Source organism: Antrostomus carolinensis, unplaced genomic scaffold, assembly GCF_000700745.2.
Source record: "Antrostomus carolinensis isolate BGI_N321 unplaced genomic scaffold, ASM70074v2 scaffold6898, whole genome shotgun sequence".
Lineage (NCBI taxonomy): Eukaryota > Metazoa > Chordata > Aves > Caprimulgiformes > Caprimulgidae > Antrostomus > Antrostomus carolinensis.
In genome coordinates, this window is record NW_010334919.1 from 306 (window position 1) to 26,503 (window position 26,198).

The 26,198-nt window shown below is 38.5% G+C and overlaps 1 protein-coding gene across 1 annotated transcript; it reads left to right on the top strand.

The window, feature by feature from the left end:
* The first annotated feature begins 389 nt into the window (after window positions 1–389).
* LOC114818859 (interleukin-6 receptor subunit beta-like) lies at window positions 390–26,198 on the top strand. Its single transcript, XM_029086577.1, has 14 exons — window positions 390–432; window positions 627–677; window positions 4,522–4,633; window positions 8,468–8,634; window positions 9,719–9,858; window positions 12,475–12,616; window positions 12,845–12,927; window positions 15,516–15,726; window positions 17,315–17,473; window positions 18,508–18,630; window positions 19,244–19,396; window positions 21,090–21,233; window positions 23,510–23,606; window positions 26,111–26,198. The coding sequence occupies exons 1-14, from the start codon at window positions 390–392 to the stop codon at window positions 26,196–26,198; spliced, it is 1,713 nt and encodes a 570-aa protein (XP_028942410.1).

The following is a 26,198-nucleotide window of genomic DNA, read 5'->3' on the forward strand; positions in this document are numbered from 1 at the left end:
TGGGCGGGGGGGTTGGACTAGATGATCTCCAGAGGTCCCTTCCAACCCCTACCATTCTGTGATTCTCTGATTTTCAAAGGAGTCAAAAGTACTTAGAGAAGCTTAATTTGGTTTGCACTGCTGATATCTCATACACCATTAAGAATCTCACTGTGACTTCCTACAAACGTAAAGGGGGAAACTTTCTGGTTTTCAGAAGGGTTGTTAGAATTTCCTAAGTATAACTTAGAGCTCAAGTGTCCTTCACGTTGTCATTAATAAACCTGTTACTTGTGTTCAGCCAGTAACAGTATAGGTAGTGAAATGAATAGGAATTTTGAAGAAGTGTGAAAAATAGACTGAAGATAGTGTAATGTTGATGGTAATCATTATGCTTCTTTACAGTGAAGATGAAGAACTCTCTGCTCGCAGCTATCTTTTTATTTGCAACAGGTAAGTTTTCAATTGTGGCATAACTTCCTACTGTTTAGAAATAATAAAAATTCTTAAGATTATTCAAAGGCAAGGCTGTATGGCCAAAATCAAGACTGCATTAAATTCTGTGGGTAGGAGAAACAACAGTCAGTGAGATTTTTTCTGATTTTTTTTACAGTTGCCTTGTTAAACAATTCCTTTTTATTCCCCAGATTCCTGCAACTGCATAAACTGGGCTTTTCCATTTTGCCAGCAGCTCCCAGGTGGGTACTTAATTCTCACATAATACTTACTTAGTTGCAAGGACAAACGTAATTGTGGAAGGAAACCTGCCAGCCGAAATGCTCTTGGTGCCAAACACCACCGCAGGCTTCCTGGCCCCACACCCCGCAGAGCTGCGGGACCAACCCGCACTGCCTGCAGGTGCCAGGCAAGAGAGATTCTACCTGAGAAGAAATGTCTGCAGATTTCTGAAGAGAAAAAGCAGTCCAGACAGCACAGAGTGATGTGCCTGTGTGATAGGAGAGCATCCATGGCAATGTAGAGGTAACCAGCCAGCTGGGAATAAATCCTGTCTAGTGTGTAGTCTCTGGACAAGTTACTGTGATTTCAAAAGACAACAAAATCTGTAATGTTTATGTCTGACAATTATTTATGCTTTACATTTAACTAATAAATTACTCTTAATGGCAAAAAGGACGAGTGCATTTCAGTAGCACTATCACAGCAGCTGCTTGTCATCTGGTGTACTTCATACTGAATTTATTGTAGGAAGAAATATCCTGCTTGCTAAGAGCCACAGCAGAGAAGACAGGTTTTCAAGTACATGGTGGCACTGGATAAGACATCATCAGGGGGACTATATTTTTTGAAATTAGCCATGGATAATTTTTGAGTCCTTGCTATTAGACAATCAGATTAAATTCTACTGAAGTATTACTGAGAACACCAGATATACAAGAAGAAAGACAAAAAGTTCAAGAGTGAAAAAAAACTTAGCTTTTTTTTTTTTTAAAAAAAAGAAGAAACTGGATTGTGGTGTCTTTAGAACAGATACTTTTTTTTTTCTTTCTTTGCATAGCTCTTGGAGCACAGTCATGGCACAGGACTAGTACTATTGCAGGGCTGGGAGGAACCAATACCATGCATGTTCTTTAAGGGGAAGCAGTATAGTAAAAAAAAAAAGCACTAGGATAAAATTGGATGTGCATTTGGACATTAATACCCACAAATAGGACAAGTGAAAAAAAAAAACAAAACAAACCAGTGTGTAACATCCATTGTGTTCACCCTGAGAAATTAACAGAACTTCAGTGTATTGGCAGCAGAGATGTGCATTACGATGTTAATTAAACTAATACATTATTTCCACATACAGAATCTACTATTTTTTCTTAATCTGTTGTAATACTATAATATTTTAGAGAAAGCCTGGGAACATGAGGAACAATACAACCCCTTGTTCTTCTATAAGCAGAGACAGGTCTGCAACACCATGGTCACCACTTGGATTTCAGTTAATATAAATTACTTAGGGAGTAAGTTAATAGAAATTTAGTAAAAGAGTGAAGATGTTTCTTTCCTGTCACTCTCTCCAAAGCTATTATTTCAAATAGTTTCAGGAGCAGTATGTTACAAATATATTGACGTGAAGTGGTACAGCAGTTAGAAAAAGGTTTTGTTTTCAGCTGTTTTTTTAAAACAACAACAAAAGGAAACATCAAGTAAATGAAAAGCTTAATTCAAAGTAAAAGAGGAGGAGAATGTGAAAGCAGTTGCTGCTTTGCCCAGTTGCTAGCTCAACGCGTCCCTGGGTGAGGTGGCCAAATTTGGTTTGGTGGTCAGACTAGGAAAGCAAAGAATTTAATAATTATTCACATTGCTGTAGAAACATGGAAGGCGTGATTTCCTCCTTCCTGAAAGGAAGCTGCACACACCTAAACTGATGCAGCATAACTTTGTTAGAAAAGCACATTTCTTTTAGTAGGAGAAAGGAATTGTCATAAGGTGAGGGTATTAAAGACTGAGCTACACTCATCTGACGCACTTTTTGGTCCAAATCAGTTTTTAACTTAAATATACAGCTGCCATCTGAATGATGAATAGAATAACGAGGATAATCTGTAACTCAGGTTGTAGGAAGAAATGGCTCTGAATAAGGAAAAGAGGAGGACTGATCTTTTGTCTCATAACCTAGGTTTTGAGATACCACAACCATGCTGTAACACCAACTCCAGAGATAATGCGGATTTACTTGTCAAATAGCAAAACATTTCATATTCAAGATGCATAAGCCTGTTGGCAAGTCATTAAATCTAACAGGTATAAATCTAACATGTGACTCTACTAATCAGGAAAAAATAATTTTTATCACCTTAAGTATCCTGTACCTGTTGAGAACTTTATCTACTTTTCTGAAGAAAAAAAAAAAAAAAAATCTGGGTCTTTTTTAAAAGTGTGGGTGGTACTTTGAGACATCATAGCTGATTCTTCTGAACTAGTAGTTCAGACAGTGAGACACAAAGCAAAAGGAGAACAGTCATATTTTATCACTACTGTTTCTGATAAGAGATTTTTAAAATACAGAAATAAGATTAAATGCTAGAGACTAAGTTCCTTTAAGAATGTCATCAGGTTAATTTCCTTTCATCTGAAAAATATTCAGTTGCAAAAAACCCCCATATTTTTCTTTCCAAAAATTAAGCATGAGTCATTTTGCAGATAAACTTATGCTCCTCTTGCTTTATAATGTGATCGTTATGAAGCTAGTGGTATAAACTGCATATTTTTTTGCTTCAGCATTAGTGCATTATTCTGAACTCCAGACAGAGAAGACTGATGGTTTTGGAGTAATTTTGGAGTCTAGTCAATCAGTTCTACTTCTGGTAATTAGCCCTACACTGCAATGCATAATGCTTTGCAAGGAACTCCACAGTAATTCTTGCCAGTTGGAAATTATGGAAATGTCACATTGGCCCCTGGTGTTGCTCACTAAAATGCAGTCCCCCTCTCCCTTCTTTCCCCAACTCAGTTGCATGGCATCAATTTCTAAGATGTTTCACAAGGGTGCATTCAGTCAGTGCTGGCTAATACTTTCAAAAATGTCTATAATGTGTTTAAATGTCAAAAATGTGTTTAAGAGTCAATAAGCTGCTCCAGGCAGAGCTGTTGCCAACTCTAATTTATAATCCTGTGGGTGAAGAGTGCCTCCCTCCTGTGCAAGGCAGATGCTCCTGGCTCTCTAGGATTCCCAAACCACAGCGACTCCCTCAGGGAAGGAGCTTGCTCCCCAGATCCAGAGAAACCCACCAGAAGCAAATGGTTTTTACAGATTTCAGCAAACGATTGAGCACTTCCAGAAACACAGTGCTAGGACAGGCACTCAGTCAGATAGGAATGGTGTGAGACCAGAGCAGAGCTGGGAGATAAAAATCCAAGGCCTCTTAGGGCAGACGTTCACAGTCATTCTGTCATCTGGTTTAAGATTACCTTGCAATAGGTTTCCTTGAAGCAGAGGACCAAAAGCTAGTAATGCTTCCTTCCTTGAATATATTCAAGTTACTTCTGCAATTTCTGTGCCAAAGAATGCAATAGATTTTGCAGAAATTCAAGGGATAATTCATTCAGAATTGAAAAAAAAAATAATTAAGCTTTAAATAAGTGCAGGGGCAAGCAGCAAGCAAGATGTCACTATTATAGGAGAGAAACACAGTTCAAAGGTACAACAATACCAAAGCTGTAGGAAACACCATAGTAAGCATTTCAGCACTATGTTGTTGGGTACATAACAGCTAGTAATCACATAATAAAACACAAGAAGAATTATCCTTTTCTACTTTCATGTGGGAAAACTAGTTTTTACTTGGGAACATTACGTCTGGTGAGGTTTAATCTTTCTAAATGTCTTTGTCCCTTGTTCTAAACACTAGTGAACAACTTGCCTTACGAGTAAACATGGCATAAGGACTCATACAACTAGTTCTTATTTTACTGCACAAAAGGCTTGTTTTGTCTTTTGTTTTGCTTCTCATAGTCACCTTACACCAGTTAATGGTAAACAGTTGCCTGTGATGGGTCTTTTCCAGTCCATTTGTTTTCATCTTGCAGATTGGGACAATGAATTGGTATGCTACAAAGAATTAAGTGAGGACCTAACCTGTACCTGGCTGCCTGTGCCCAGCACTTCACATATGATTAATTATACTATATTCTTAAAATGGTAAGTCTAAAAGTAATTTCAGAAAATAAAAAGCTGTCATTGCTGTGCAGCATGATTCCTGATACCTGCCAGTTTTAGTCCAACATATTTCATCACATTGTAGGTTGTTACACAATACTGGTCAAAATCTTTCTTCACATCTCATCAATATGTATTGATTTGGCAAGAGTGCAGCAGGTTGACCCTGGCTGGATGTCAGGTGCCCACCAAGCCACTCTATCACTCCCCTCCTCAGCTGGACAGGGGAGAGAAAATATAATGAAAGGCTTGTGGGTTGAGATAAAGACAGGGAGATCACTCACCAGTTACCCTCATGGGCAAAACATACTTGACTTGGGAAAAAAATAATTTAATTTATTACCAATTAAATCAGAGTAGGATAATGATAAATATTTCTTCTTGAGCTCAACTTCACTCCTGATTGCTCTGCCTCCTACCCTGCAGAGCCACAGGGGGACAGGGAATGGGGGTTGCAGTCAGTTCATTACACGTAGTCTCTGCTGCTCCTTTCTCTTCAGGGGGAAAACTCCTCACACTCTTCCAGCACAGGGTCCCTCCCACAGGAGATAGTCCTCCACAAACTTCTCCAACATGGGTCTTTCCCACAGGTTGCAGTTCTTCACAAACTGTTCCAGCATGAGTCCCTTCCGCAGGGTGCAGCCTTTCATGAACAGACTGCTCCAGCGTGGGTCCCCCACGAGGTCACAAGTCCTGGTAGAAAACCTGGTCCACTGTGGGCTCCTCTTTCTATGGGGTCACAGGTCCTGCCAGGAGTGTGCTCCAATGCAGGCTTCCCATGGGGTCACAGTCTCTTTGGGCATCCATATGCTCCAGTGTGGGGTCTTTCACAGGCTGCAGGTGGATATCTGCTCCATCATGGACCTCCACGGGCTGCAAGGAGACAGCCTGTTTTACTGTGATCTTCACCATGGGCTGCGGAGGAATCTCTGCTCTGGTGCCTGAAGCACCTCCTCCCTCTCTTTCTTCCCTGACCCTGGTGTCTGCAGAGTTGTTTCTCTCACAAATTCTCACTTCTCTCTCTGGCTGCAACTGCACAGTCTTCTTCCCCTTCTTAAATATGTTATCACAGAGGCACTTCTGCCATTGCTGATGGGCTCAGCCTTGGCCATCGGTGGGTCCGTCTTGAATCTGGCCGATATTGGTTCTGTCAGATGTGGGGGAAGCTTCTGGTAGCTTCTCACAGAAGCTACTCATGCAGCGCCCCCACCACTACCAAAACCTTGTCATGCAAACTCAATAAAGAGAGTCATATATCTTTCCATGCCTCCAACACACTGTTTTATACACTATTGCCAGAGATCACCTTAATCAACTACTTTTATTTGCATCTATCAACTTGCATTGAATATTAAACACTAATGCATTCAAAGTAAAAAAAATAATAGACACTAAACTGGTTTTTACTATACACTATATGTTATACCATGCATGCAAGGAGATGTCAGATGTGGCACACAAGAAAAATAGATCTTTAAGTATTTTTTTGCAATTCTGAATTATCGAGTATTGGTTTAAGAGATGGAATGAACTTGTAGAGTTAATCTTAAACTGATTACATTAAGATATGGGGATTTTCAGTTGTGCCCTTTTTGAGAAAGCTAAAACAAAGAAGCTGAGTAAAATGTAGATAGGCAGATTAAATCAATATCTGCCTATTGGTTTGTTAAAAAAAAAAAAAAAAAGAAAAAAAAAAGGCAGATTTCTGTCTCAGTACCTGCATTACAAAATGGATTTTTGTCATTTTGTATCTACATCTTTGAATTAAGAGTAAGAGATTAAGGGTATGTTTAGAAAAAGAGAAGTGAGATTAGAAGACGTGATCTTTGCCATGAGACTGTATCATGGGGTACACTGGGTACTGATACTCAGAATTTGCAATAGGACAAGGGGTAATGGTTTTAAACTAAAAGAGGGGAGATTCAGACCAGGTATAAGGAAGAAAGTTTTTACAATGAGGGTGGTGAGACACTGGAACAGGTTGGCCAGAGAGGCAGTAGATGCCCTATCCCTGGAAATATTCAAGGTCAGGTTGGACTTTGGGGCTCTGAGCAACCTGACCTAGTTGAAGATGTCCCTGCTCACTGCAGCGGGGTTGGACTTGGTGGTCTTTAATTGTCCCTTCCAACTCAAACCATTCTATGATTAATTTGCCACATAACCCACCAGTCCACATTAAAAAAAGAGCTGTGGTTAGGAGCATCTCCTAAAGCCAAGGGAATGTCACTACACTGCGAAAATCCCCAGGGTGATCTGTACATTGCAGAGGAGCAAAGGTTACTCCCCCCATTACCTTCACTATTTTCCCATTGGAAGCAGCAGCAGGTACCCACTTGCAGTAAGTACCAAACCCCTTTTGGTACCAAACAGATTTGCTGTCTTGCCTCTTGGGTCTCCCAGTTTCTTGGAAAGGGAGAAGTACCTGTGAAACAGTTCTGCTTCTTTGTAGAGATGCTATCAGCTGAAGTATTTGTAAGCCAGTTACTCTTAAAGAGTCCTCAGCCATAATCAGACTGTGCTGTTCCTGGGCTGCAGGGTTGATGTTATGAATAGACATGGCAAAAAAAGAGTGAAAGAGGAGATGAGTCAGGGAGGAGGAAGGCAATTATGTCATAGAGGTGCTGATTTTCCCAATCCAGACTAAGGACTTGAACCTCAATTTCCTAGGCTTCAGCCCCATGGTCTAGAAGAAAAACTTATTTTCTCAATTTTTATTGGGTTAAAAGGAAAACAAAAACATGTGAAAGGGCTTTTTGCTCTCCTAGCATTAGCCCTTTCTGCAAGTAACATCAGTTTGACATTGAATTTGTTCTTTTTCCTTGCTCCTTATGATTTAGCTGTCAGGAAGAAAAGGATTCAAGAAAAACACTCCCACAGGGAAGTTCCATCTAAGCATTCAAAATCATGCTCTGGAATAGTAGTGGCTGATTCACAACTAGTCTGAAGCAGAAGATAGGAGAACCTTCAAGTGTTCTTGTTCAGTTATTAACTATTGTGTCATGATCAGCACACTTAATACTTGAACTCTGTAGGAAGGCAATTAGTGTGCTGGCTCATTTCTTTAAGAACATAAACTGACACAGCTTTAACTTTGAAAAAAATCTCTCCCGCATATGGCAGAGAGTAAATGAGAGAGAGACAGGGGAAAAAAACCTAGGCAGAACAAGACAGCCTCCTATGTAAGGCCTTAAACTTCTTGGAGTTTCTGTGCTGTGTACTTTAGGTACACCAGGAAGTCTAGAGGGCTGAGGACTGAGCTGGCATTTAAACATCTCTCTCAAACTGACACTTTGCAGGAACAAAAGTCAGAAGACAGGCATATAACTCGTAAGAAGTTTTTCATACCTTTGTGGTAATTTAGATTCAGGCAATTTTTTCAGGGAAATTTTACTGTTTAAAAGGAATTTAGGTGCCCCTACTGTAGGTGGCAGGTAGACTTTATGAAGTAATTTTAAACCTAATTTCATACCTTCTAATGCTCTTTATATCCCACTGTAAGTACAAAAGAAGGCTATCAGATTTTATGGCCTTTGTTTTATCATGCTGTTCCTTCCAAGTTTAGCGAATGTAGAAGTTCATCACAGAGCTAGGATTTGCGCATTTAAATTTGCTAGGGTTACTAGGGTAGTAGAATTACATTTGCTGTTTCAAGCTGCTCGGGCCTCACCTTCAAGATTTTAAGATGCTGAATTTCGTATATAGGTACCTGTAAAACTATCAGTTGCTGTAATGATGCTTTCTGGGACAATGGAAGGAAAGATCAACTATTATCCAGTAAAAATATTTGGTTTTCATTCTTTTTCCTTTTCTCTGAAGGGACAGAATACCAAAACTTTTTCAACAAAACACATCATCATCTTCTATCACGATAGAACGAAAGCATCTCTACATGAAGCGATCTGCATCTGTTTGGGTAGTAGTGAATTACGCCCATGACAGCTGTGTGAATGGAAAGAACATCTCAGTTATGCCGAGCAAAGCAGGTACAGCATCTTCACAAGTTGTGTTACTGCAATGACCAGCTGAAGCAGTGGTAGCATTTTCTTAAAGATTTCCAAAATTGTCACTCCCAAAATACACTTGTTACTTTTACTGATTCAGAGAACTAAGCTGCAGTTTGGCTTCCTTGGATGAAATCTTTACTGAAGCCAATAGCAGAAGTCTATCAGCTTTTATGGGAGAAAATTTTTACTTTAAATCTTTTACTAGACTATAAAATAGTGATATCCAGGAAAATGTATAGTGATACTTGTGTACAGTACTTAACCAGCACCCTGTGCTCTCTGATGGTTTTCTGAACTTCTTTATTGCTTTTTAAAGAGCAGGTTGACTCAGTACCATGAACTTAAGGAATCCTTGTTATAAAGCATTAGCATTTTGAGAAACTTTTTCAAAATTCAACTCTTTTTGAAGGCAATTTACCCATTACACAGTGCTTCAGGGGAGACATGAAAAAAGAAATCCTATCAACTGTGTCCTTTAGATGTTTATTTAAAGATTCCCTAGAGTATCTAATCACTGAGAACTTCAAGAGCTTCCCAAAACTTCACCTTCTCGGAGTAATCATGGTCCAAGAAAAAAACGTGCTTCTCACTGGTCGGGGGCACTACAAGCACAACCCAAATTATCACTATGATCTCCTCTGGAGGCTTTTGGCCATCTTGTGTTTACTAGAGGGAAAGACAAAAACATATTTGCACTTACAATTATACAGCTAAATACGGTTGCTGACATTGGAAGATGTTCTGTAAATTTTTTATACAATTAATGAGTATAGATACTCTTCCCATTTTGATTTTGCCTTTCAGATTCAGTCAGAACAGCATAGGCTTAGGGTCTTCCCGGAATCAGTAGAAGCATTCACAAAAGAAAAGCAAGAGGAAAAGCCCTATTTTGTTGATAACATAAAGATGTAGTAATTTTTTTTTTCAGTCTTTTAAAAGTCTTTTAGTGTTCAGTATTCTGTGCCGACTCTTTTATTCATTTTAAACTGCACCTGAGAGACATGATTACTGAAGCTTTCCCACTTCTCTTGCATTTGTAACAGCTGCATGCTTCCCATTTTAGGGAAGTGCTTGACACCATCTAACATAAATGCTCATCAGATCACAAACCAACTGATAATAAAGTGGGACCTGCCAGCAACTCCTACACCATATGAGCTGAGATACAGAGAGGCACTCACAGAGACCACTCAGTGGACATTGGTAAGTAGTTCCAGATGGCAATCACTTGAGAACACGAGGTGCCTTACTATCAGCTCAACAGTACATAGCACGTACAGCAGGACATCAGCAGGATACTACTGCAGAGCACACATAACATGGATAGCAAGGAGGCACAGCGTGCAGACAATTTGTGGGCAAATCTCACAAAGGTCTCTTAGTTTTGTTCTAACAGATCTGTTTGGGAAAGAAAGATTAATACTTTTATGCAGAAAAAACAGAACAGCATGTCAGCTGGTTCATTAACCCATCAATGAAACACTACCACCATCAGCAATGCAAAAGCTGAAGAGGATATCAGAAATGTTGTACAAATACAAATCCTGATTACACTTTAAGCAATGGGAAATATCACTCTTTTTGCTGGTATTGTTAAGTTTTCAAACTGATTAGAGATCAGATTGCTGTGATTTTTAAGGCAACAATTCATATATTACACACTTGTTTTGCAACAGTTTTCCAGATTTACGTCTTTGACAAGAAGGGAAATAATTCCTCTGTGATACAGGATTAGTTCCAGATGCATTTTATCATGTGCAACTGTGAGAATATGGTGTAGCAAGAGGATAGTACCTAAAACTAAAGGAACTAAGAAAGAGGTGGCAAAACAGTTATAATTTCTCTAACACCTACGTGCAGCAGGCTGCTTATCCTGCCCCTTGCCATCCAGCATATACAAAGGCTTCACCAGCAGGCATGCACATACACATTATTTTTATCACTGAGTCCCTGAAATTGCCTAGTTTTCAAGCTCTGTTATCTGTAGTTGGATGAAAAATATGTGTTATTAGGTAGAACAGACGCCAAGAAGAAAATTGTCTAAAAGGCAACTGTTCCCACTTCTTGGGCACCTCTGCTCTCCTAGGAGTCTGTTTGCTTCTTTTGTACCACTAGAACCTCCCACGTTCTTCCCTTTATATCAGAAGACCTATGATATTTTTTCCATTTCTCTTGTAGCTAGCTGCCACCTTGTTTAGCCACTTCAGAAGGAGTACCATGAGGGGCCCATGTAAGAAAAGTTTAGTCTTAGTACAAAGGAAGTGCAAGTCTTGGAAGGGTAACCTTGTTCATTGACATACAAGTCCTAGACCATCCCAGGACAGCCAGATACCCAAGCATGATCCACTCAGTAATGCAATAGATAGATAACTATGTGCAGACAGTTTGGTACACAGTGTGTGAAAGAACAGAGAGTTAAGAGTTAAGAACAGTAAAAATGCATGTCCTACAGATTCTGAAGACAGGGTATTCAAGCTAGTAGTGTGAAGGACTGGTAGACAGCCACACTGGGTGATGAGAATGACCACATACTGAAAGACTACGGGTCATGAGTATTCACTGTCTCCCATGTCCCATATGATGCTGTGAACTCTTCACAATCATATGAACATAAGCTACATTTACAGATGGGACCGGAGGGAAAGGGGGAGTGTGGGCATACAAACACAGAGGATGTATAAAACTAGCTGAGAAATAGTGTTTATCAAGAGTAGGATTAATGTATATGCAATGTAATTTCACACTTGGGTATTAAATCCATTGCAGTGCCCTCTTGTTCTGTAGACTTGGAGTCTTTCTGTAATATTGTGTATTGTGGGTTTTTGGTTTGGGTTTTTTTTGCGATTGAGCTACTTTGATTAATAAAAGTATACAAAGGTGACTAACTTTAGTAAAAAAAGAAAGCACTGCAGAAAACCCAAGAGAAGAGCTGGTCACTGAACAGTGGGGTATTTAGTTGGGTAGGGTTTTGTTGGTTTTGTTTCGGGTTTTGAGTGAGGGTTTTTTTAGGAAATATATGTAATTAAGAAAACAAAACTTCAGAGCAGACAGATGCTAAAACAAATATTTCAATCGGCAATAAGAATTCTACCAAAAAACATCATGACACCTAGAACTGATCAGACCAAAGGTCCATTTAATGCAGGATACTGTGCTCTGGTAACAGCCACCAGTGGATGTCTGGGAAAGACTGTAAAACCATTCAAGCACATAGCAACAGTTTGCTATCATATTTTGTCCTACAGTTTTCAGCTCAGGGATTTCCTTAGACACAGATGGCGTGTTTGTTTCATGTCCATTCTCTGTACAGTCACAGGAGCTCCAGTGCCATCATCAGCTGCAGATGCACATTACTTCTGTGGTGCTAAAGCACAGGTCACCACATGTTCAGTCCAGCCACGTTCCTTACCTCATCAGCCACATTGATCTATTTAGACATACTGTAACATTTGAGAATAAGGGGATATTTTTATATATATATATTTAATTTGACCTTGACATTGTGTTCTTCAGAATGCCAACAAGGCTCAGAGTTAAGTGATCATTTTTCAGTCTATATAATGTCTAATTGATTTTAAAAGTGATATTTAGACCTAAACTGTTGCTTACATGGCCTGACTGAGCAGAAAGAGTTCATGAAAAAGAGAGGGCTCCTTGAAAGAATGAGAATACATTGGCTAAAATGTGTAGTAATTCCTCTTTGATGATAGGAACCCTTACTTTGAGCTGCAGTCAGAAACTGGTTCTTGGCTGAGAAAGTAGTTAATATAAGATTATGTTTGATTGCTGACACAGAAATGAAATGTAATTTGTTTTTAGGTGCCTGTAGAAAGTAAAGCCGTCAATGTCACCATTTTGAATTTAAATGCCATGTCTTCATACACTGTTCAGCTCAGATGCATAGCCAAGGATGGTCTCCACTGTGTTTGCATTTGGAGTAAAGAGATTTTGGTCCCTCACAGTAAGTGAAATATAGTTGTGTCCTACTGGGAATAAACAGAAATGTAACAGCCTTTTCACTATAGTTGTGGGGATAAACAGAATAAACAGAATATGGGAATAAACAGAAATGTAACAGCCTTTTCAAATCTTGTGTCATATGAAATAGCATTGTCAGATAGTGTTGAAAATACAAAGATCAAACTGATTCATATGAGTGCATGTTTCCACCTTTTTCCATGTTTACCAGAACTCATGAACAAACCAAGAATATCATATAATGCAACTACCGAAATCTCTCCAGGCAGAAGAAGTGTTCTTCTGAAGTGGGAGGTAATGTTCACTTTCAGTCGGTGTACCTTCTGTTTTGTCTGTGCTATTAATTTATTATTTTATAGGAAAAAATAGACTTTCTCATTGTATTGAGGCTACACTGTATAAGCAAAAGGCATTGAATATTGTATACTTGCTTGAGGATTCACTGCATTTGTATGGTGGTGTTTTAGGTGCCAGAAACTAGCAAGGAAATACTACACCAATTTATAAACTTGAAAACTTATTAAACCAGGAATCCCTGAGCTCAAAATCATTGACCAGAACACAGATTATTTGCAGCTTGCATAAAAAATGGGTGTGCCTCAAACTCTTAGAATTAAGTTTTCCTTGAAAGATCCTCCTAAGACTTTAGCACATGTAAGTGACACACCTAGCTCTTCACGTGTCCCTAAGGAGCATTCATGTTCTTGAGAGACTAAAACCTTTTAGAAAAGCTTGGTAAATCTACCAATTTACCAATTCAAAAGTGCAATTACATTATAATCAGGATGGAAAAAGAGCCTCTGGCTGAAAAGAACAGCATCTAGCTGCATGCTTCCCATAATGACATTTAAAGTTCAAACCTACACATCAGAGACACCCCCTCTGCTGCAGCAGGACCCATTATCAGCTGATAGACTACAGCAGATCGGTCAGTTTTACCAGCTGAGGTTCTCTTGGTGAGAAATGAACAACCAACAGTTTTGAATGTATAGTCAAGGGCCCTACGGGCAATTCCAACGAGCAAGGTGTTACTGGAGGTGTTTGCATAGAAACTAATTAATTCTATCTAGATTCTGAGAGAAAGAGGGTCTACAAACCCCAGGAAGTTTGCCATTGGGGACATCCCTGGCATAAAGGACAGAGACTGGCAGAGTTTTAAAATGTCAGAAGATGTGGAAAGTTTTGTAGTTACCCCATTTGTTTTTGTTAAGGCAAAGAAAAGACAGCAGAGGAAATGACACCTCATCTCCTGATAAGGATGAGAGATCACCTTTTCCCCTTATCTCCTGCAGAAGAAGGCAAAGACGCACAGTAAATTATTCATTCTGTGATAAAATAATAGACTGTACATGCAATTTTAAATGTTAAGCTAAAAGACAAAATGATTTTCCATCTAAATGCTTTAGTTAAAGAAGTAATATGAAATATAGCATTAGGGGTATAACCTTCATTCTGGATAACCTTTGCACTAGTCTATTATATCAAACAAGATTCAAGTCCAGATGGCTTCAACAAACATGTAAGGGGCAGAGGGAAGGAGTGCACTCAGTAATTAATACGTTAAATGTAGAGCAAAAAAAAAAAAAAAAATCTTTGGCTCTGCTGCCATACTTGTTTAAGCCAATCTGAAAAAAAGGAAGCAGCTTAAAGGCTAGCCATAGCTCTTCTGGTTTTGATAACATTCAGTGAGTAATCTCTACACAGTTTGGATCAACAGGCACAAGGTGATAGCTGGTTTCAGGTCTAAACACCCAACCAGGAACATGTGTTGCTTTCATGGCAGCAAATAATACAGGGCCTACTGCAGCACTGCACAAGATAGAGCAGCGCTAGTCTTTGCCAGTCTCATTTTGCTAAGCTAAGGAAGTTAGATTCTACTACTTTCTTCGTGTGCAAATAGACATCATATTTCACATATCCTAGGAATTTTTTCTCCTATGTAGAAACCTTTTCCAGTTTCAAAGACTGCTGAGAGAACCATAACACTATTCCCCCAGCAGCTTTACCAGAACTTCAAATAATGGCAGCAATTCTTCCTCCCTTATCCTGGGAAAAACTTCTATTTCCACTTTAAGAGCTTCCAGCTTTACCAGAAATTCCTCTCAACACGTGTCTCTGCCTTTTAAATTACTGAATGTCATCCTGTCTGTGTTTCTCCAAAAGTATCCAATTATTTAATTAAGATAAACTGATCTCCAGGCTTTGTGATATCTCCACACTATTAATTTTGTACCAAGAAATAACAGACAAGATTGATATCAGATGTAATCCTTGCAGAATGCACAGGCCTTCGTGTATCAAGTTTAGTTTCTGTCTAGATTGCAGTAATGTCCATTTCTGTGCACTCATTTTCCAGTCTCTCATGAAGATTAGTACAGTAATAGAACAGGTGAACTATCACCACCTAAAAAATTTTATCAATGGATATATAACATGTGCCAAAGTTGTAGTATAATTACTAGTATTTATCCTCAAAGAGACCAGATGCCTAACAGAGCCTAGTAGATCAAGATTCTCAGAGGCATAAATTGCAATTAAGCACCTCTCATTAATCTCCAAGTTCCTAATTACGAGGAGTATGTTCCAGTGAAATGTAGAGAACATTACAGCTGCTTCATTGCTGTTATTACTGACTGGATGCACACAACTAAGATCTCAATTTAGCAAAACAGTTAATCCTGTGCTTAAATCCTCTCAATTTAAGCATGCTCTTAATTTTAAGGGAATGCTTTGCTCCATTTATTCCTAATAGCAAAATTAAAACTGTATGATTTTATCCCTATCATTATAGGTGATATTTTTTTATACAATTTAATTTCTCTTGATTTTCTGCACAGGATGTAATAACATTTATAGAATAATAATGTTTTTCCTCTTACTAGGTAACACAAAGTGAGAACATCCTTGGATATTATGTTAATGTGGAAAGAATACCCAACAGTTGCAGGGATTCATTAAATCGCATCTTTCTAAAGGACAGAAAAGTTCATCTAAACATCTCCATGGCTTATTATAGAGTTAATATTTCCGCCTATAACAAAGCAGGAGAATCTCCACAAGCTATCTACATCATCCCAGACTTCCCTGCAACAGGTGCTTACCTTATCATTCATTCCTTCAAGTGGTGGAGAAGGTTTATGCACAATCTCTAGACTATGTTTTGACAGTCTTTGGGATACAGTTAAGCATTGTCTTGAATATTTATTAGACTGAAATTTTTGTATAGTGAGAGCCAATGTTATTTCTTAAGAAAAGATTTTGATAAAAGTTAACTAACAGACTAAGAAATTTAACATTCCATTTAGTACTTCTTGTTAAAGAAATTTATTATTTCTTTCTAAAGAAATAACTGTGTGCTAGATCTACCTATCGAAAGGGCTTATGAGTATACTCAAAGTTAAGTAGATGCCACCGGTTTAAACCAAGTTCACAGAATTACGTGCAAATCTAGGTTTTCAAGCTAAGTAACTATTAAGAGCCCTGCTACTGTCCTTTATTTCAGTATTGCCCCTACTGGCACATGGGAGGAGGAATAGATAGGACATACATGCACGGTGGTTTCACTTGGCTAGCACTTGGCTAGCTCACCCCTGCTAGATCATGGGCTTGTAGACTAACAAAACACAAAGTCCTTCACTTCCAGCAACAAAAATGAAAACATTGGTATGTTATCAATGTTCCTCTCATAACAAATCCCATGCTGAAACCAAAATACAGCACTCTCCTAGCTATTAAAAAATAACTTAGCTCTGCCTCAGCTAAAAACCAGGACAATATTTCATATTCCAATGAAGTTGTAATAGTTTGTGCTGTCTAAGTACACATTTTTTTCATTTAAACAATAAAACTATTTAACAATGTTTTTCTAATAATATGAACTAGTTTCATTTGTTATAATCTTGAGGTATAGTTATTGCAATATAAGAAAAACCTCTCTCTTCCAAAGTAAGATTTTTTAAAGATTGTAATGAATTACTGGGAAGATACATGCCTGAAGTATGTTCCCAAGATAAATTCCTTCTCAGTATGAACAATTTTTCCTCAGCTAATGCAACCATTTTCTTTAATTTGACTTTATTATACTGGTTTTCAAACAGGAGACATAATGGAGAATTTTGTTGATGTGCCACAAGATCCACTTCTTACCCCAAAATGACAGATTGCTCTTCTGCCCATTAGTTTCAGTTAGAAGGTCTTTCCTAGTTTGATAATCTTCCTCTTAAAATGTCAAAATGTTTAAGAACCTTGCAGAAAATGCAAAGTATAAGAAATACGAAAGTATATAGCTATAATCCATAATCAGCCGCTTCTCCTTCTCCCCCAGGTAAGCACTATCTCACAGTTGCTCTACGTATAGCAGTTAATAGCAGCTCACAGGAGGTTATTTAGCATCATCAGGCTTCCTCGTCCTGAGGCTTGGAACTGCCATTTCCCCTTTTCAGATTTTGGGAAATTAAAGGTCATGAACAGCAATTAACACTGGAGCTCCCAGAGACTGTTGCAAAATGCTAGATGCTAAGTTTCCTTTATTGACGAACTAGCATAAACCTTATTATACTGGTCACCTGCAATAATAACTCCTTAATGAATAATCTTTGAGCAACAGCAAAAGAGAAAGCAAGCAAGAAAGGAGAAAACTGCTTTCCTATTTGTTGATCTCTAATGGTGTATCTGTTCACAGACTTGCCTGGCCAAATCCATGTCAAACACCAGGGAACTAATGCAGTTGTCACCTGGACTCCAGAATACAATACAAAATGTTTTGTGGTTGACTGGGGCACTGGTAAAGAGAATATGCACATGAAAATAGTAACCACGGCTACTGGAAATTTCACGCTAGGTAAAAGCAACCACTGCATCTACTTATGGAAGCACCATTTCATTTATTGGTTATTTTTTGGTTGGGGAAGGTAGGATGTTCATTCTGTTTTTAAAAGCAAACTGAAGATCCATATAAGTGCAACTCTTACCTTTGTGCAGCGCTAAGACATCATCTAATTTTTAGCATCACCAACGCAGGTAAAAAGCAGAGTTTTTTAAAAAGAGTTTTCAGTAGGTTTATTCTGGTCACAGTTGGGCAAGAAATGCAGCTAAGCTGCTGTTGCTGGTGTGATATCTCTCCTTGCCCACATCCCAGGCAGAACTGTACGCGACTGGCTTTAAAAAAATAAAGTTTCTCTTGTCCTTAGGTAAACGTAACTTTTAATATAAACTGCTCTGTTACAGTCTCACTTTTTTTTTTTTTTGTCACAATGGCTGTCATTGTCAAAGGCTAAGTTCTCAACTGCTTAAGTATTCTACTTACCAAGTGAGGCACAACGGGCTGCAGGCAGGGATCACTTCATGGGATAGTAATAAAAAATACTGATTAAAATAATATAGGTGGCTCTTACAAAGGCCATTCAAGACTGGATTTTATATACAGTAGAGGACGTTTAGCTTCAGAGTTCTATAAATGAATGCACTGTTTTCCTTGGTCTTTCTGCAACTCCTGCACTGCCACATTACATCTAGTTGTTTTGCTTGTTTTGAAACATGCTAGCTGACGGGGAAATATCTGTTCTTGAACCAAGATATCCTTCAGCAGCTCAAGCCTTCCAGAGAAAGACTATAAGCAGAACTGACACCTTTTAAAAGCAAACCTGTGTTATGTCTTGTTATGCTTTTGAAATAGTTTTTATTAAATGGTTAGAGACAATGAAGAAGGATGGACATATTTTGTACTCAGTGTAAAGCACTGAAAGCTTATACTATGCTTTGTGTCTCAGAAAGTAAGAACTATACAGAAAAGTTACAAAGTTGTTGTCTCTCCTCCCCTTCCTTATCATTTATAACTTTTCAGTAAACTCTGATGTACCTTTATTTTTTTTCCAGACAATTTTCAGCCATATAAGTTGTACAAAATAATGATGCATGCTTCTGATGTGTGTCAGTGTGAAAGTTTCGCAAGACATGAAAAGACTTTTGGAGTGACCCACTTTTACTCAGTTGAAGGAGGTATTCCTCCCCTCTATATAACTTCACCTCTTATATTTCTTCTCATTTCCTATCTACAGCAATAAACTAAACCCTACACAAAGTTCTTTTCCAGGTGACTTAACAGCATTCTCTAGTTAGCATTGCCTTTGGTGCTAGCAGTTATCCACTGGCAGTGAACAACCTGAATGTTGTTCCTCAATGATAGTTCCACAGAAACATTATTACTAAAGATGACATTACCAAATGTGGTGGTTTCACTTGGCTGGCAAACAAAATAACGGAAAGAGGGTCTCAGAGTAGCTACTCTGTGTAGCTCAAATTAACTGTGGCCAAAGTCAGATTTTCCAATCAGAATTCTGTAGTGTCTTATATTGCAAGTTGAAATAAGTATGGCTGTGGCTATTGGAATAAAAGTGTTTTTAATGAGACAGTCACAATTTCTACCTACTTTGGTATTGCTTAAGATGAAGTTTTTCACTCTATGGGAATTATTCTTTCTCTTCCACCTTTTCTGATATTTATGACAACTAGAATCATGCAAGGAGCTCTCTAGGAAACAGCTAGGTTTCAGTCTCGTATGTCTGTTGCACAAGTATTCATGCAGAACTGAAATCGTTATCTGATTTTTAAGCTCCTAGGACAGGTCCTGCTAATGTGACAATTCTGAGTATTACAAAGCATTCTGCGCTTGTGAAGTGGACCAAAATACCTACTGAAGACTGTTTGGGCTTTCTCCAGGGATACAGGATCAGCTGCATAGATTCATCAAGGAAAAAGTTTCTGGGTAAGTCACTATTGCTCAGAACAAAGCAGCAGCTCAGAGCCATTACAGAAAAACTTAATGCAAACTATTAAGTGCTGTTGGAACACATCACTGAGTAACTTACATATCTGTGGGAATTGAGCATTCTGAAAGGTCAGGTTCTGGTTAGAGTTTTAATGCTTTAGACAGTCCTAGAATTTTCTGGATATTACCTCAAATTAAATACTGGTAAGAAAGTATTTCCTTAAAACTTATGGTTCTAAGACTACTGCAGAATTCTTTAGTAACACTGAAAGGAAGTTGTATGCTTTCAGTATTTCTTAGGTATTAAGACAAGAAGTAGTAAGTCACAATACATCTATGTTTCACCGCAACTCATCCAAGCTTAACTCCAAGGCTTTCTATAGGAGTTAAGAAATTATGTTCATTTTTTTTTTAACTCGATTAGCAGGGAATACAGCTTGTATTTCTTACCTGTTTTCAAATACACTATTATTAATTTCATTTTTGGAAACATTTTCTTAAATTTATAGCTTTTGTGTTTAACTACAAAGGATGAAAATTCTACACATTGAAACACATGAATAGTTGTGATCTCAAACCACTTGAGTTCTCAAAAAAAAAAAATCCCCATACTTCTTTTGATAAATATTTTTCTTCTGATTCGTAATGGAAAGTCTTCTTTCCATAAATAATAATACATTAAATCTGCACATACTGGCTTTCAAATAAAATTAAAGACATGCTATGGAAGACAAATAGCACCTAAGACCAGATAAAGGAAAATAGCAAGGGTTCTATAATTCATGTTGGCCTATGCCTTTACAGGACTATAAAAAGTAACAAAAGCTTCAAGTACACAGTATTAGGAGGAGGTCTGACACCATCTTCAGGGGGCTCTATTCCACCCCAAATACTGATCAGAAAGCATGAGAGGAGACAGAAGGGGAATGTTGAGGACTGAACTTAATATTTTATTTTTTCTCCCCTCTGCCCTAATCAGCCAATACAACAGTGACACAACACCCATTTGCCTTGTTTTAGAGATGGGAAGAAAAATTTTATTGAAGATTTTGGGGGAAGGAAGCCTATAAGCTACAGTAGCATTTCCACTTCTATGAAGATCTTAAATTCACAGTGGCAAACTTGAAAAGTAATTTCTGCCCTGTTAAAGGCATAGTACAGCACTGTTGTCTGCATTATTCTGGCCAGGGGAAAAGTCACTGCACCATCAGAAAATAAAGGTAGAGCTGAAAGCCCTACAAAGCAGGTGAAGCAGAATGTACAGCCCTTTTTCTGCACTGAATGATGAGTAATAGCACTGGTATTAATCGAGGTGACTAACTACTGCCTACTGCAGTGAGGGTAAAGGACATAATGGGGTCTAGTCCTTATGTCAGCTGCTACAGACAACATGAAATCACTGTTCAGCATGTTGGGTGTATTTTCCTGTCATGCACAGCCTTTTGCACTCACCATCTAAACATCCTTGGTGTGTTAAAAGCTCATGCTTTTTACCTCTGGATTTAAAATGTACATACGTATTTTGGAGAAATCTTGTACCCATTCAAAGAACATCTGGACAGCGTGGTTTTCTCCAGGTGTGGATTAAGGCACAGAAATGCTGCCTTTTCTCCAATCAGCTACACTGATACAGACTCAGCCATCGGAGTTCAACTAATCATCTCCTGTCCCAACCCCTCTTGCATTTCAGCTGTTACTCTCAATTCTTCTACCACAAGTTACCACCTTGATGGACTGAAAGAAAAAAACACCTACCGTGTGCAGATTTCCGGTTTCACTAATGCTGGCGAAGGACCTGCGACTCTTTCACAACCTTTCAAAACTCCAAAATACGGTACTGTGGAAGCTGTATGCATCTGCATTACCCAGCATCAGTCCTTCCTTTGTGCAGTATATAGGGAATTATTCTCTTCCCTTTCCTGTTTTTCAAGGACTAACAAAGTGTTCATGCACAAGATTTATTATTCAGTCCCTACTTACTGATAGCAAATGCAAAAATTTGATCCTTTGTTACAGGTAAACGATGCATCACATAACAACTGTGCCTGTATTTCATTACCTAATGTCCAGGGAAGACTTAGCTAGGGTTTCTCATCTCTGAAACATTTCTTTTTATGTTAGCTATATGCATATATATATGCCGATTCCTGTCATAGATATCAGCAGTTTAAATATTCTGTCTGTGACTAGTTAACTTCAGTAGTCTTTGCTCTTAGCAAAATCCTGAGCAATCATGTAAAACTGGTTAAAACCTTGAGCCATTAACTCTTTTTATAAAGAAAAAGTAAGTATCTTTCAATTGCTCCTATTGTGGGTGGTAGCTAATAAAAATATATTTTGCTTTCTAATAATTTAAGTATATTTTACATAACAGGTCCTTTAGTTCACTAGCAAAAGTTTGCTTTTTTCAAAGGTGCCTGGATAGGCTAAGAGCAAGACACTTACATTTATAAAGTTTCATGTATTGTAATCATATAGGGTTGGCTAAACATGGTCTCTCAAACATTTTTAATACCTTATCAGTTAAACTAAAACTAACACTGCAGCAGGGTCTTTTTTTGCTTTGACCACAGCTTCACTTAATTGAAGTCTAAATTTAAAACAAAAAAACAAAACAAAAAAAAAAAAAGAACCGGCCATGGTATCAGCCACAGGAAAAGTAACCTGTGAAATTCAGAGACAGAAGTATGAAAATGGCTGCCCCCGGCTACAGATTTTTTTGTACAAAGTGAAGGAGGTATATAAACACAAGCAACTCAATAGTCAAAAGTGTGAAGCAGAAAGAAAATGGAAATAAATCTTAAATCTTCCTTGAACTCAACAGGGTTTCTGGCCCCCCCTCACCTCTCCCCCCTAAAAAATTCTTTCTCCTGTCAACATAAGCAATTAAAGTATCTCCACTGGAGCTTTTCTGCAGGACTTTCCATGCAGAAATTCCATGCATCCTACTGACCATATATTTGGATAGGATTCAATTTTTCAGGAAAATAACAAAAATGCAGATTTAATTGAATGCAAAATTTTAAAAATTCAAGTAATTACACTGAATTTAAACATTACATTTATTATTTTCCTCCTCCCCAGCATTTCACGGGTTATCTAATCCATTAGAATAACCTGAAGTTTTTTTATCATAAAAGACTTTTTCAGCAACAAAGCAATTTGCAGCTTTTCAAATACCTTTTTAAGCAAAATTAAGCAGCTGTTTGATTTTTAAAAAATAAATTTTTGTTAGCATGTGCATAGCTAAAGAAAAAGCAAGCAGCCTTTTTGCAAATATGGTTTGTCAGTATCAGCAACACAATCAGGTACTGACCACAGTCTTGGTGCTATTTTGAACCTTTTGATTTATCTAACTGTAAAGAACACCTCAACCCTGACCCACTCTTCACATCACAGACCACTCTGGTTCCTGTGTTAGCAGCACTGCTCTCACTGCCTGAGCACTTATCAACCTTCATTAACCTTTCAAGCATTTTATCTCCTTCACAGGAGTAAGGTGATGGTAGGAAGTATCTCAAGCAACTATTAACACAGGCAATAGGAGATGTAGGTTCACAGCAAGGGCTGAGGAAGGGCTGACTGCAGGTAAAATTGTCTTAATGTTCTTAACAGGTGAAGCATGGCACCTACCAAATATACAGACCATATGATTGTGATCAGGACCAGGTGGGAACTCACCAAAAAAGAAAAAAAAAAAAAAAAACAATCCTACTAGTAAAACTTGAAACAGATTAAAAGCTATTTTCACTCAAACAGTTTCTTATGAATTCAGACCTGCATCAGAGTCCTGCACCATTAAACAAGCTAGAGCTCATGTAATAGCATAGGGAGTAGGAATATTTCTTTTATTATAAAGTGTTTATCTTTGGATGGTGGATTTAAGAATTGAGCACATATATATATAGATATCTTAAAAATACAAACTTGAAAGCCTCAGACCCTCCAGAAATCCCAGGTCCTGTTTTAACTAGATTTCACTTACAGGAATCACAGAAAATGTGTAAAGTTTGAGTTGACTTCTGTTTGAAATATTTCTCTTGTGGAGGCAATATAGCCTTTCTATACTGGATACCATAACTCTGATTCAGTCTCTCAATTTCCCATCAGATAAAGGAGAACTTGAAGGACTTGTGACTGGCCTTTGCTTCAGCATGGTATTCATTCTGGTTTTAGCATCCCTCACTTGTTCTGTGGTGCTTAAAAGGTAAGAGGGGAGTATTGGCTGAAGTTGTTAGCACTTCCAATTTGCTTAACCCCACGTTTTCATAGCACTATTTTGTCATTAAAAGCAATGCAACTCAAAAAGCACACAACACAAAAACCACCCCACTCACTTATGCAGTGAGAGCAATTATAAACCACTATAAGCTGATTAAAATAGTTTGTCAAAAATCTATGATCTCTTGCTTTTAATACAGCTATCTGACTACCTCCTGTCTCATACACCCTTGAAAAGAGCAAGGACCACTTCTCACAGTAGAAAACAGGTGTTTATATATATATATATATATGGAAAAGGCATTAATTTTATTATTTTGTTCTTTCATTCCCAACTGGTAATTGGGATGTTAACCATATAAATTTTGCACATAAGCACATAATGAGAAGGAGTAATGGATGGATGAGTAGGGAGAAGAAAGAATAGCAAAGATGTCTGTAAGATATGGGTTAAGTCCTCTTATTTTAGGATAAATTGTTGTTTGCAGTAATAAAGTACACACACATATCCCCCCCTTCCCCCCCTGCCCATTAATCTGAGGTACAATAGTAGGGGCATACACAACCATTAAAAAGAAAAAATGGCTTGCATAGTTCTAATATTAATTTTATTATAAACTTAGTTGTATACAACCATTCATATTGCTATTTTGATGTCCTAGAACAGTATCCTCCCTTTTTCTCCTTTATACATCAGCCTCAGAAACTGAAAGCACAGCTGCTTTCAGAACAGACAGATGGTACAACCTGTGGCTTGAAAGCTGTGCAGTATGATGTGGTTTGCTTTAGCTTATGTATCAGGCTAAACTCCTGACCTTGCCATTGGGAAATAGGCTGCACTCCACATTAGGTCTCCTGTGCCCTTTCCTTTTCAGATTTTGCTTTAGGTTGCTCTATATCTGATCAGGCCCCTTTTACAATAACTTCTGAGACCTACACAGAAGTTTTGACCTAGAGCAAACTTCACTGTGCTAAACAAAAGCTCATACTTCATTGTCTGGGCCCTTAGGGAAGAATTTTCGGAAAATTAAAAAAAACAACACACAGAAGCCCAATGTAGCACTACAAAATGGGAATTAGAGATATAGTTGTACTGACCACCTGTAACTGAGATGAAGGGTCCAAAGTACCCCCTCATCTCAATTGCCTGCTTGATTTGTAAAAAAAGGGCTCACCAGCCAGCCAAACACCTACTTTCATAGGATCAGCAAGGAGACCTGGTAACTCAACAACCTCAAGCTTCACCTCAACCCACAGCTTAAACAGAGGCAGAGTACCTTGCAGCTAATGAAGTCTATATTTGATTTGAAAAGCAGAATACACTGAAGCCAACACTAAAGCAGGGTGATGGGCTACATAACCTCCCACGTTCTCTCACAGCTGTGTTTTTTTTCCTATGCAGGAATCTCAAAAATGCCAAGGGACAGGCTCTCTCTGCTCCCCCAGGAACCAGTGATGAGGCAGTCATGGGTGACTCATGCCATTGGCATCAGTCATCTCAGCAGAAACACCTTTTGAAATCCCCATCCCGCCCCATTACCACCCCTCCACAGGGAAATAACAGCTGTCCCCTGCCAGCCTGGGGCCAGTACCAGCATCCCAGAGTTGGAGGAGTGATGGGCAGGCCACCATTACAGCCTCTCCTCTCAGGAAGGGCCAGAGAGGACAATGCCTGAGGTGGTGTCCATGGTGGGGGTTGCCCAGGGACGCTGGAGAGCATAGCAGCTTGTTGCCATTTTTGTTTCTTCTGAGCCTCCAGGTGCAAGGAAGGAGCTTGAAATAAAGGGCTCTGATGAGAGGTCTGTGGACAAGCAGCCAGCTGAAATCTGTTTGAACAGCTGGGTTAACAGACCCCTTCCTCTACAGCTGGTGCGAGTTTTTAGTAAAGGTGTGTTTAGGTCTGTGTCAGGTGAAACAGTGAGATACTGTGTGTAACAGCTCACAGAATCAACCAAACTCAAAACAATCAGGAAAGAGCAGGAGCTGTGTTGTCTCCCCTGTTCTGCTCCCAAGGGAGATCCTCTTCCAGGCCACCACTGTCATTGCACACATGCTGAAAACAGCAATATCTTTGTTTGAGGAAAAGTAAACTTCTAAGTAGAAGCCCAGGAGCAAATACTTACTAAACCAAACTTCCTCTTTCATGTCCAAGAGCCCTCCAGGAAGATGGAGGCTTTGTGGAAATAACAGCAAATTAGAAATATACAATGATTAAATGTATAGAAAAAGAAAACATTACCAGCTCCTGTCACATCTCCTTTGTCCTTAAACAAAGATGCTTATCTTCACTAACTCGGCATTTCAGTGTAGACTGCTGAGCTTGGCCTTCAGTTTTCAATTGGCGTTACGCTTGATAGTTATTGTAGAACATTTTGTTTTGTTAGACATGAAAATACCAAGAAAATATTATGTATAAATAGTAGCTACTTTAAATGCATAGGAAATGTCAGTCATTTAACCTGACAATAAATTTAGAATATTTTTTTACAGACTGAAAATATCATGCTGGCCCAGTGTATCAAGTCCAAGAAACAGCAGTGCACTCCAAGATATGGCAAGTACTCTTCTGATGATGTGA

What these genes read in the sequence shown, in the direction of transcription:
- LOC114818859 (XM_029086577.1), top strand. Translation starts at nt 390, where the DNA reads ATGAAGAACTCTCTGCTCGCAGCTATCTTTTTATTTGCAACAG. An exon ending in TATCTTTTTATTTGCAACAG is followed by an intron (nt 433 to 626) that starts GTAAGTTTTCAA and finishes TTTATTCCCCAG; the next exon opens with ATTCCTGCAACTGCATAAAC. An exon ending in ATCAAGGAAAAAGTTTCTGG is followed by an intron (nt 19,397 to 21,089) that starts GTAAGTCACTAT and finishes CTTGCATTTCAG; the next exon opens with CTGTTACTCTCAATTCTTCT.